The sequence below is a fragment of the Poecilia formosa genome, unplaced genomic scaffold (genome assembly GCF_000485575.1).
Source record: "Poecilia formosa unplaced genomic scaffold, Poecilia_formosa-5.1.2 Scaffold367, whole genome shotgun sequence".
Classification (NCBI taxonomy): Eukaryota; Metazoa; Chordata; class Actinopteri; order Cyprinodontiformes; family Poeciliidae; genus Poecilia; species Poecilia formosa.
The window spans coordinates 344099-356347 of record NW_006800306.1 but is presented as its reverse complement, the minus strand read 5'-3'; the positions used below and the strand labels follow the sequence as shown (position 1 = coordinate 356347).

The 12249-nt window shown below is 37.4% G+C and overlaps 2 protein-coding genes across 2 annotated transcripts in view; one reads left to right on the top strand and one right to left on the bottom strand.

Moving 5' to 3' along the window:
- The window catches only part of LOC103153924 (poly [ADP-ribose] polymerase 4-like), a 37353-nt gene extending 28816 nt beyond the window's left edge, over window positions 1–8537 (top strand). The window contains 7 exon segments of the mRNA XM_016662288.1: window positions 2208–2249; window positions 2824–2928; window positions 3828–3958; window positions 4307–4367; window positions 5795–5897; window positions 6124–6256; window positions 7627–8537. Of these exon segments, the coding sequence (XP_016517774.1) occupies window positions 2208–2249; window positions 2824–2928; window positions 3828–3958; window positions 4307–4367; window positions 5795–5897; window positions 6124–6256; window positions 7627–7786 (735 nt within the window). The 3' untranslated portion in view covers window positions 7787–8537.
- An 837-nt stretch (window positions 8538–9374) lies between these two features.
- Window positions 9375–12249, bottom strand: part of ttn.2 (titin, tandem duplicate 2) — a 209617-nt gene continuing 206742 nt past the window's right edge. Inside the window, exons 256-257 of the mRNA XM_016662277.1 lie at window positions 11926–12210; window positions 9375–10684 (exon numbers count right to left, since the gene is read on the bottom strand). Coding sequence (XP_016517763.1) covers window positions 10392–10684; window positions 11926–12210 — 578 coding nt within the window. The 3' untranslated portion in view covers window positions 9375–10391. The remainder of the gene's footprint in view (window positions 10685–11925; window positions 12211–12249) is intronic.

The following is a 12249-nucleotide window of genomic DNA, read 5'->3' as shown; positions in this document are numbered from 1 at the left end:
TATTTCCCTCTGAGATTATAAAATCCTTCTTCTTTTATGAAGAATTTTTGAATATTTTCTGATAACTGATAATCATTTTGTGCTTTAAATAAGATGCAGACTGTTTGTAAATTCACCAAATGAGGAAGTTTTTATAATTTAGTTACTGGATTTGTGTGGTCCACGTAGCCAACGTTATTAATAACTCTGAATGTTCTGTTTTGCAGTTTAACTAATGGTTGTAATGAATTTGCATAATTATTGCCCCATATCTCTGCACAGTAACTGAGGTAGGCTAAAACTAATGAATAGTGTACAATATTTAATGCTTTCTGTTCAACCAATTGCTTGGATTTATTCAATATAAAAACTCTGATATTTTTTTGGATATGTTGAATATGTAGTTTCCAATTAACCTTATCATCAATAATCACACCAAGAGTTGTTCCCAAACTCTTTCTATATTTATTACCTTAATATCTATTTTTGTTTCAGAACTTGGTTTGCAATTCCCAAATAGTTTAAAACTAAATCATTTTAGTTTTAATCAAATTTAGCGACAACTTATTACCATCAAACCACATCTTCAGTTTGTTCATTTCTTTGTTTACATTATTTAGCAGTTCCTCCATATCATTTCCAACAAAAAACATATTTGTGTAATCTGCAAATAATACACTTTTCATATTTTCACAAGCTTTACACATATCATTTATGTACATGATAAAAACAAAAAACTTTGGGCCAAGCATTGATTATTGGGTTTCACCAGAAGCAATGTCCAAACATTTGGAACTGATTTCTCCCAACTGTACATATTGTTTTCTATCTCTATAATAGCTTTTTACTAGAGATGTGCCGATCAGGTTTTTTCCTGCCAATTCCGATTCCGATCATCCATGAGGGCCGATCACCGATACCATAATTATTATTTTTTTAATCATAAACACTACCGGTTACATTATGTGGAAAAAGGAACCATGAATTCACCTTAATTTAGACAAAAACCTGTTTTTAATAACTTTTTCCAGGAAGGAAACAAAACAAAACAGGCATTGTGCAAATTGTACTGCTATTGATAATACTATCTTTAACAGACTGATAACATATGAAGGCTCTGAAGAGGCTAAATAATACAAAGAGCCAAAATAAAACCTCTCAACATTGCCAAGAAGTTCAAGTATAAAACTTAACATTCAAAGTCAAAAACAGGTTCCATTACAATAAACAATCCAGATTTACTGAATGAAAACTTCCTGATAGCATGGCGGCTAGCTGATTACTGCTAGCTCTGATTGGCTGTTTCTGACTGAGCGGACTAATTAAGCAGAACAGGGTTATGCATAATTACTCGATTATTTTTTCAGACTATCTGTCTCATGTTAGGACAGCGAAAGTTTTAATATGTATGTAAAATGTATTATTCTCAGTGCGTTATAGTTCCACATCACTTAGGATTTGTTGCTGCGCGTTTGCGCAGAGTGAAGGAAAGAGGAGACCAGCTGCACAGGCAGGCTGCGAAATGAGATGCAGGTGATGATCGGTTTGTGTGATCGGCAACAAGAGACCGTGATCGGCGATCACCGATCAGACACTTTTTCACGGAAATCGGCCGATTGTGATAAGTGGCCGATCGATTGGCACACCTCTACTTTTTACCCAATTCAACACATTCCCCTTAACTCCATATCTTTCTAATTCATTTTTAGTAAATCATGATTTATTGTGTCAAACGCTTTTTTTTAAATCAAGGAACAATCCAGAAACAATTTTTTTTATTGTCAATTGTGGATTTTATGTTTTCTTTAGTCTCTAAAATAGCCAGTGTTGTAGATCTTTTGGACCTGAATCCATACTGATTTTCACTGATTTATTTATACTTTAATATAAAAGATTCTAGCCTATTGTTAAATATTTTTTTATATTTTAGAATAAATTACTGCCAAAATCCATAGAACAAAATTATTGTTACTCAAAAGGTGAAGGTGTGTTCATAAGTTCTTAGTGTGAAATTGATTTTGCCACTGAGTTCAGTTCTGTCAGTTACGTCCATGATATTGTGTTCCTGTGTGATTGTGTTACCTCCTTTGTCGTGTCACTCCATTCACACATATTTATCCAGTTCCTCCAGAGATCTGATCAACACTTTTGATTATTAGGTATTCCTAATAATTTAATAAATATTTTTGCAAATACTGGAACTTGAATGTTATGTTTCTCTATTACAGATGCCGGCTTATTCAAAGTCCGTCACCACTGAAGAGCCTGAGGTAACGAGTTAACGCCACTGTTGTTTTATCTACTTCTTTACAGTTTGTTACTTTACTCCACTATTTCTCAGTCCCTTAAAGGCACATTCAGCAAACCAACAGATGTTTTACGCTTTATATGCAGTTTACTTGTGACATACTGTCAGAATACCTCTCAGACTGTTTGCTGTTCTAAAAAGAAAGTTGGGGTGCAGCAACTGCAGTTCTGGCCAGTCATCGGTATTTAAAAAGCAGGACTGATTTTGGCCTGTACTGATTTGTTTCTGTACTAAATATACAAAAGGTTGTAAAGTCGGCAACAGTAGGCTATTGTTAAATGCATCCATCTCTCAGACCCTCGTGGTGGTAGAAAAGATGGGTGGATAAGTTTGGTTTCACATACAAGTTTGGCCAATTGTCCTTCACTTTTCCCTTCATTTGGATACATTTTCACAGTGGGGTCCAAATCTATGAGGTCTGCATTTACTTGCAACATGCTTAGTGTCTTTAAATCTTTCAGATTTATCTGCATTTTATATAGAAAGAAGAATTGGTAAAAGTACTGGGACTTGAATGTTGTGTTTCTTTGTTCCAGATGAGCTTCAGTTCCTGCCTCCCCAAACCAGCAACAAGCTGCATCGTCAGCAATATTTCTTTGTCTGCAAAAATTGATATTGAGAAAATAATCATGCAACCTCAGGTAAATGTAGAAGTGGAGAAGTTGTCTTATCCACTAATTAAACATAGTGGACATTTATATCCTGCTAATCTAAATGTGGACGTTGTTGATGTTTCTCTGATCATTTTTGGTTTTTTCTTTGACCTTTCTGTTACATCCAAACCAGCAGTTATTAAATCAAGACTCTTAAATGACAGCAAGGTTTATGGAAATTATTAAGTTTATTGTCTAAGCAGGCCAACTATAAATAAGTGCATTACTTCTGTATACAAACCGATGTGATGCAAAAAAAAAGTGCTTCTATTGCAGTTTTGCAATATACACAAATTTTTATACTACGTTATCTTAGCACAAAAACTTTTTATGAAAAAATGTTTTTTAGAAATTGGTGTTTTACGTAGAGCAAATGTATTTTCAGAATTGCACAATTTTATCCTCAATGACAATGCAGCTACTGACAGTTTAATCTCCTGATTTATCACCAAATAAAGTCCCATGAGGAGTGAGTGGTCATGTCCCCATGGCCACTCACTCCTCAGGCCATGGAGACATTAATCTCCCTGCAACATGCTGAGTATCTGAATTTTTCTGATATACCTCAGACTTAAAAAAAAACACAACAAAAAAACGATTGATAAAAATCCTGGAAGTAGAATGTTATGTTTGTCTTTTACAGAGATGGACTTAGATTTCTATGATGGTGCTGTCCAGCCTGCTCCTCCTGAGCTAAGAAGGAGTTTCCATCTCTGTTGTTATTTTAGTGATTTCGTTACAGTTTAAGTTAGGCCCTTATTTCTAAGTCCCTTAAAGGGCACATACATGGTCTCGTTGGGTTTTTATTGTTTATCTCAATTTTTTTTACATAGAAGGAATGACTGATAAAAATACTGGTATTTGAATGTTATGTTTGTCTTTTACAGGCGAAGATTTTGTCAGATAAAAGATCAACGCTCACACCGCTGTCTGGGACGTCATTTAGTTCTGCATTCCAATCTGGTGGTTTCGCAGGCGTTCTGTCTGAATCAAAAACCCCATCAGCATCACACATGTTGTTAGTATCCCTCCACCACTTCTCTTGTATTTTATTTTTCTTGGGAATCTGTTTTCAGCTCCAACACCTCCAGTGGAGCTCTGCAACCTCTCCTTTCTGTTAAGTGCAAATCCTTTCATGATTGTAAATTCAGTCCAAAACCAACAGTCGGTCGTTTGATTGGCTCAGCAACGTCATCCATCCTTTCAGTTCTCAAACACACAAATCTGAATGAATGGATGAATTAACATGTTACTTTATTAATCTCATAAGGAAATTCAAACCATTCTATCTTTATGAGCACTGAGCTGATATTTTTCATCTTATTACCTGGAATTGAGTCTTTTGTGTTGTGTGATGTTGGTCCAGAGGTCCAGACCCAGAAGAGCAGGAACTGAAGTGGACAAAGATCTTCCAGCTGCAGCAGGCGGTAAGATGTTTTGCTCCGTTGTTTAAATTGGTCCAAAGCTCAGAGACAAAAAATCTCCATCATAATAAAATAGTTGTTGGTATTTTATTAGGGGATAAAAACTATGGTGCAAATTGCTTCCTAAAAACTTAACCTCATCTCAACAACATTGCATATTGTTATTTAATATAAATCTAATTTGAAATTTGCATTCACACCAGCCTGTTTAGTCTGCGTTAATCCAATTCCAGTTAGTTTGTCCAGAAAGTCCCAAAAAATGAACTCTGGTCTACCTAAAAAAGCTGGGACTCGGTTTGAGAACTCTGGTGCAATTTGAATGCATATATGAACGCCAAACGGACCAGCAACAGCTCTGAATGCAGGAAGCGGACTACACCACAGAGCACTCTGAGTAAACGCAACCGAAGTAAATGTGTGTGTGATGTTAACAGAAGACAAAAGAGAAATCCTACAACCACTAAAATATGACTCTACTCAATTTTTGTTTGCTTTTTCTGATGAAGGAAAAATGCACTTAGTGTCTTTTTCAGAGATTTTTGTGTCATTTCTTTCAGTGGATCTTGGTGCAGTGCCACCACAGCCAGGAGGGAAACAGGTTTTTCAGTTAGTTTGTATCATTTGATAAAGTATGAAGGTTAACCCAACCAGCTGAAAATGTAACAAATGTTGCTGTTTTGGTTCCCAGACTATCAGCTGTGAAAACATCCTAAAGGTCCATCCCATAACCCAGCAATGACTCAGCAGCTCCACTCTTCTTCCTAACGCCTTTTCAACTCAAAGATATTTGTTTCTGCACTTCTATATTAATACATTTTGATATCACTTCAGTCAGGTTGGAGTCCAGACTGCAGCACCTTGATCCCTGTAACTTTGAAGTCATTCTGCTGTAAATTTGCTTCTGGACAGATTCTAGAGTCAGATAGTTGTTGCTTTGTGCTGCTTGGTTTACAACCACCCTCCTGTACTCTGGTCTCATCTGCCCAGACATTGTTATTACAGGAGTATTTGTTGTTTTAAAAGACCAGAAGTTTCTTCAAATTTTCCTAACAAACGAAACTTTTTCTGCCCTGTTATTAATATTCAATATCCTGAAGGGTCTGCAGTGGGATATTTATTGACCTGACAAAGGTGTTGGATAAAATCAAAAAATGTTGCCACATAAAGTTATCTTGATAACAGACGGCAATTTGTATGAATTGATCAGTCTTAATATGCTTCACTGTTACCTGTGGTGCCCCATAGGGCTCAGTACTGGGTATAAGATTGTTTATTATGTATGTTAATGTCCTGCTTTTGTGACAGCTGCACTTTTCTCTATATATGTCATGGAAGCAGAGATAATTGACTAAGTTTTGTTGATTTTATTGAGTAAAAATATTTAGTAGTAGTTCTTGTGTTAACTTGTGTCAATCTTCTGTGTGCTGCAGGACGGATACTGGGAGTTAACTGTTGAGCTGGGAAAACTGATCAAAGTCAACGTGGATGTGTTTGTTAACGTGTTCCTGAAGAACAAAGGCATTCATTCTCTGGGTGAGCGTTCATCATTAGTCTGTGTGTAAAAGCAGCACAATCTTAAAGTTTATACTGATTTTTATGTTGTTAAGAGCTGTTAACGTTAAGATGTTCATTGATCTGATATTTTACTATTTATATTCCAGAGAAAGATTAAAATAAACCTGGTGGTTTTAAATCTCAGTCGTCTAGGTTTGCTTGACTCCAGTGTTGAAACTGAACCGTGTGGATGTTTATGTTAAAGGTGTGAAGGCATTTGCAGGCATCCAGAGGCTGGTGGCGACTCTGCTGGTTCTGCAGCTGATGAGGGAGGAGAAGCTGGAGGAAGGAAAACTGCTGCAGAGTCTGTTTCACCTGATGGAGCCGACCGGGTCCAGGTCAGAACCGCAACAGAACACACAGACACATGAGGAGAACCCGGCCACACAGACATGAACTCTCACATGAAAATTTAGTTCAGTCGGTCGTAAAAATGATTTTTAAATGACTAATCTGAACCGTCCCAGCAGTGCAGTGCTCTTAGCTTAGCAGAACACGAATGAAAACACTGGTATGCTAAGCTACCAAGTCCAAGTGGAAAGTAAATCTTTTCTGCAGACCCAGAGGTCCGTCTGTAAGGAGCACCAGGAACTTTGATCCAAACTAGATCACCATGGGAGGAACATGAACACCAGACACTGAAACAAGTTCTGGAACATGTTGCAGCGTTTCCTCCAGAAAACGTGCTAAGCCCGGTGGGTGTGGCGCCGAGGCGGTCCAATAGTGACCCACTGTGTTTTTGTATTAAAAGATGTTAACAGGAAATGTAAATTATTACTGGATAATTACACGTTACTGGAAGAAATTCCTGACATACTTAAACCCAAAACTATAGTCTTAAAAACAACAAATTAAAAAAACACAATTAAAATAAATACCAATTATTTGCATTTCTGTTTCATCCAAATTCAGTCAGCGCCTCCTTAAAGCCCCTTAAGACCCAACAAATACAATGCTTGTTGATGAGTAAAGGCCCCCAGGACTTTAGGGCCCCATAAATGTTAATATTTTAACACAAACCACAGATACAGAAATTTTACACTTGTTTATTCAGAATGGCAATGCTGTTAAATTTGATTTAATGGTTTTAGCAAAGATAAATAAAAAAATTAAACTAAAAATTTTAAGGAGCTAGCAAGTTTACTTTGTAAAAGTCCAAAAAACAATCTTCATAGTTAGATTGTTTTGTTACCGTAGCAACAGTCTGATGCTTTGAGATTAATTCTTTGAGTTTGAGCTCTGTTTGTTCACAAATATATCTCAGTAAACTACAGTTATCACTGATAATCAAACAGAGATGTATAAAGGAAATGTGCGCAGCCATGCATGTGCAGTTTTATACGTCTATATTTTTTTGTACGCTACACTTTTCAAAATTTGTCCTTATGCCGATTTTTAGTGAGAAAGCTGTGAATTCTTTCATACATGAGGTTCCTGGTGAATGAGTCGGTGCCACACAGCACAATTAAAACATGGGGATGTTTTCTCATATTTAAAACGCTTTGGGTGCCACACCAACCTGGAGAGGTTGATCGGCTAAAGCCATTCCTCTCCCTACATTTGGGTAGAACATATTTACAGACGGTATTTTTTAACTTCAATGCAAAAGGCATATGTTTTTGGCTTCATTACTAATTAGAGCAGAGATGTGAATGTTTCCTCCAGGTCAGTATTCCTGACTGATTAACCTGAATGTTTTCCCCTGCAGGTCTGAGCGCTGGCATCAGGTGAAGAAGGCAGTGGACTGGGTGCGCTGGGCCGACCGACAGTATCTGTACGCCTGCAGCCGGCTGGAGCTCGGTTCAAGCTGGGAGCCTTCCATTCGCCGGCTGCTGAGCCTCATCACTGAGCAGGCTGAAGCTGAATAAGACGACTTCATCGCTGGAGACTCACAGAGAAGTTGCTGCAGTGCTTTCTGAGAGTTATATAACCATCAGCATGTTTTTTTTTTCCATTGCTTTTTATCTGCTTCACTTGGTATTGTGTACAAAGAGCTGAGAAGATCCTGCATTGAATATTTTCTTTAAATGACATGAAGAAACATTAAGGCAGGAGAGAAAGGAAATCTTCACATTTCATCCCCATAAACTATACAAAATTAATCAAATTACACTCACACAAATAAAATTACGAACAAAACTTTTAAAAATCATATTGTAATTGCACTTTTTTCTTAAAAACTAATGATTAAATTTTGTTTGTTTGGGATTCTAGTTGAGATAACTCGAGATCATCCCATTTCCTCATGCTGGACATTTTGGTTCAACAATAACAATACATGAAATTACCTGTAAAATAAGTCACATAAAGTAACATCTAGTCCTAACCCATAGAATCGGGCTTCAATAAGATCAATGGGGTTGTGTTTTTATGTTATTGTACTTTGCTTTTTATATATAAAAAAGCAAACATAATCTTTATCTATTTGCAGTAACAGTCAATCTAAAGCAACATTTTTCACTATGGCAATAACCTTTATTCATGTATCATATCAACAAAATCATCCAACGTCTTTAAACCTGTTTCTCATGTTGGTGATGGGTTTTTGAATTTTTCTTTTAAATTACGTTTGGGTGATGTCGTCGATGACGATCTGAGAATAAAATTGACAAACCCAAAGTTCTGATCATGTATTTGTTTTAATCATCACCTTGTAATTTTTGATGAACCTATGCGAATTTACTGTTAAGGTACAAAATCCAGATATTAAAGCAACCAATGCCAATATAAAACACAAATATGTTAATTAAAGATCCCCATCTATAAATGGGGATCTTTAATTAACATATTTGTGCAATAAAATTCCTGGAGGTTCCTGTCATTTAAACAGGCTCAAATTTCCCAAATTTGGAAAATTTCCAAAGTGAGTGGATGGATCCAAATCCTGCCTTGAAACTTAATTTTATTTTAGATCTAAATTCCAGTTTCAATAGAAACAGTGATACTCAAGAAATAATTTTAAAGCCAACAATTGCTACTTCAGTAACGTATTCATTATTTGCCATGAACAGGAAAATAAAGCATGTGAGTATGGTCATGGTTAAAAAAAAGTTATATTATGGTTCATGGTAGAAAAACACAAAGTACAGTATGTGTCTTATGTTACAAATTAAAAAGCAGTCAGACTATATTATGAATGACGGTGAAAAGCCATCATTCTCCATTGAATCATGGTAAAAAAATAAAATAAAAAAATCATACTATGGGTCATGGTAAAGTTTATAAAATGTTCTCTCTGCTGCCTTCATGTCCCTAAAAAGTCCTGGAGGAAAACCAACCAAATGTATGGTTGTATATGTAGTTTTACTTAACACTTATCACATACGTCTAACATAGCAATCAATTAATTGTACTTTTATGTCTTTTAGTCACTTTGCCTACCATTGTATTGTGTTATATTATTAATGCTGTGGCAGAGAACAATAAAGGACCAAATAACCAGACAGAAACATCCTGTAGTGCTGATGATCATGCTTTATTAAATCAATAATTGCAGAAAAACTCAAGGAGGCTGCAAAACACTGAAAGCTACAGCTAACTTCAATCCAACAAAGTGCGGGATGACACCAAAGGACACGGAGCGCATCAGGCGTCGTTTGTGGCTCCTGGTCGTCTCATTGGCGCCACCCTGTGGACCGACGGGTGAACCTCTACAAACTAACACACAAGCACACTGCAGACCTCCGAGAGGCAGCTCTGCCTCTGAAAACAAGCGCCGGCAGGACTCTGGCCAGGTTGATGGAACGACGGAAGAGTCTGAGCCGACGGTCGTTTTCCAGAATCAGAGCACAAAACAAAAAGAAGAAACACTTTGGACTCAAGCAGTGCAGGCCGCTCGCACTGTGAGCCTGTCATAGAAATGGCAGTATGACATAATCAGTCGGCGCACGAGGTCCAGTCGCCCTGCTTGCATGAGGGTAGATGCAAACAGCACTCAGGATCTCATGTTCCTGTTACAAACTAAAGCGCCGCTCCCTTCGCAGCGGCGCGCTCAAAGTTTTGTCTCCGGTTCATAACATCAACAGGGAGCCTCTCTACCTGTTGAGGCAAACTTAAAGACTTCAACTTATCGTTGAGGCACAGAGTTTAGTTTCCCAGTTTAGCAGGGTATTCGTTCCAACGGAAACTTTCTCCTGTTAAACTATATTTAGTTTCTTTAAGTTTCAGTTAATATTATTGTCATAAATAACAATGCATACATTTCCCATAACCGGTAAACTCGGCTATATACATTATGTACATGTCAAAGAAAAATGGATCAAACATCCTAAGTCATAGTTATCCAATATGGCACATTTTACAACTTTAGACGTTAGTCTAGTTTGGCATAAATTAACGTCAGGTTTGGTACAAAAATAGTTCCTATTTACAAGAATATTCCAGATCCTTATCAAGTAGACTACTGTGTTTCATCAATAAATAAAAAGTCATGAAAGAAGGGAAAAGGGGACATTTGAAATATGAGATTTTTTTTTACACCGATCGAATGCTGATGTTAACAGTTGCTGAGTCCGATCCGAGCTCATTGGACAGTCTGAGGGTGTAGGCGCCGGCGTCCTCCTCCCTCACCCCTGTGATGATGAGGGTGGTCAGGTCCTCCGTGGTCTCGATGTGGAATCGTCCACCCGTGGACACGTCGATCGTCTTGCCTGAGCGGGACCACTCTATGTGCTTGGTGTCGCCGGAGAACGCACAAGCGACTGTCAGGACTTTGCCAGGTTCGATGCTGATGTCCTCTGGCAAAGCTTCGATTCTCGGAGCAGAACCTGAAAGCAGCAGAGTAATTTAAACTTAACTAGACAGTTACATGAAGACAAAATTAATTCAGATATTTACATACTTTTAAATTAAACATATTATGCTTTATTGAACAAGTTAGGAACAAGTTAAGATGTTCATTACATCTTAACTTGTCGATTAAGATGATTTTTGCATAAAAATCATTCTTAGATCATGAGATTTTTTAAAGCGACTTAAAAAATCCAAATAATCTGCTGCTGGTCATTACCCCCAAACTCAACGTTTACACTTGCATGTGAAAATGGATGCAAACGTGTGAAATTATTCAACCGTACATCTTTGAAAAGCAGAAGTGGAGCCTCCTGCACAACCAACAAGAATCCAGCAAGTGGTTTCTGGATGGTAAGTCAACAACAAAAGTCTTCTCTTTTCCAGCAGTCATTGTACAGCACATTAGAACAGCCAAATAATGTGCTGGAGCCCTGCCGGGACTGCTAGTTGCAACTGTTTGGGCTTGTCTGTGGCTGCTGATTATCTAGCAGAGGTTTTCTTCAAATGTCTCATTTTCCAGACACCAAAAAACATTAACTTATTACCAAAAACAGTGGGTTTTTTTTTTGTTTGTTTTGTTTTACGTGCTTGGAATGTTCAGAAGTAGTAGCGATGAAAATGGAAGCAAAACAATTTGTAAAATGTGAATTTTGCATAACTGGTTTCCTTAAGCAGTTGAGAAAAGCTGACATGATGTCTTGGTTTTGTACAGCACTCAAATTAATCCAGAACACTGAAAAGAACTAGAAAAACCAAAAGAAATACGGCAATATATCAAGAACTCTGGACCAAATTTAGATTTAGATGCATAGATTTTTATGCATCATCATTTTTGGAGTCATTAGACTTAAAAGCAAAACCCGACGCTCTGAGACTTCAAGATCCAAGACACTTATATTTGAGTGTAATAAAAAAAAATCATTTCACTTTATTAAACCTTTTTAAGTCAAGTTTCATAGAATGAACCTTTATTCTGAGGGAGATCAAAAAGACCACTTATCTCTCATTTGGGCCACTAAGGTGCCTTGAAGGTTAATGTCAGATATGGTAATGAAATGGCTTTTGATATGGTGTAAGTAAATTCCCTGGTTTTAATTGAAGCAGGAACACAAAAACACTTGATTTGCTGAACAATCTTAGCACTTTTGTCAATGGGATTCTGAAGAAATGACTGACTTAGCAGCTAAAGACTTTAACAAAGATTGAAGTCTCGTACCGATTGCTCTCATTGAGGTTCCCTCCATGTGGGATGACATTTCTGTGAGACTGCTGGAGCTCATGGCGTATGTCTCAGATGTCATGGAGGACATGCTGGACATTGACATGGTCTCAAACTTCATCTCAGCTGCCATGCTGCTGAAGGAGCTGGACTCCATCATGGATGACATCATTGTCTGGTGGGCAGAGGAGGAAAAGGCCGAAGACTCCTCCATCGTGTGGACTTCTTTCTTTGTCATCATGGACGAGGCCTTTGACTCCTGGTGACTCACCATCACTGACCCTGTTGAAAATTAGTTGGAACATGAAATACAGAAACCTC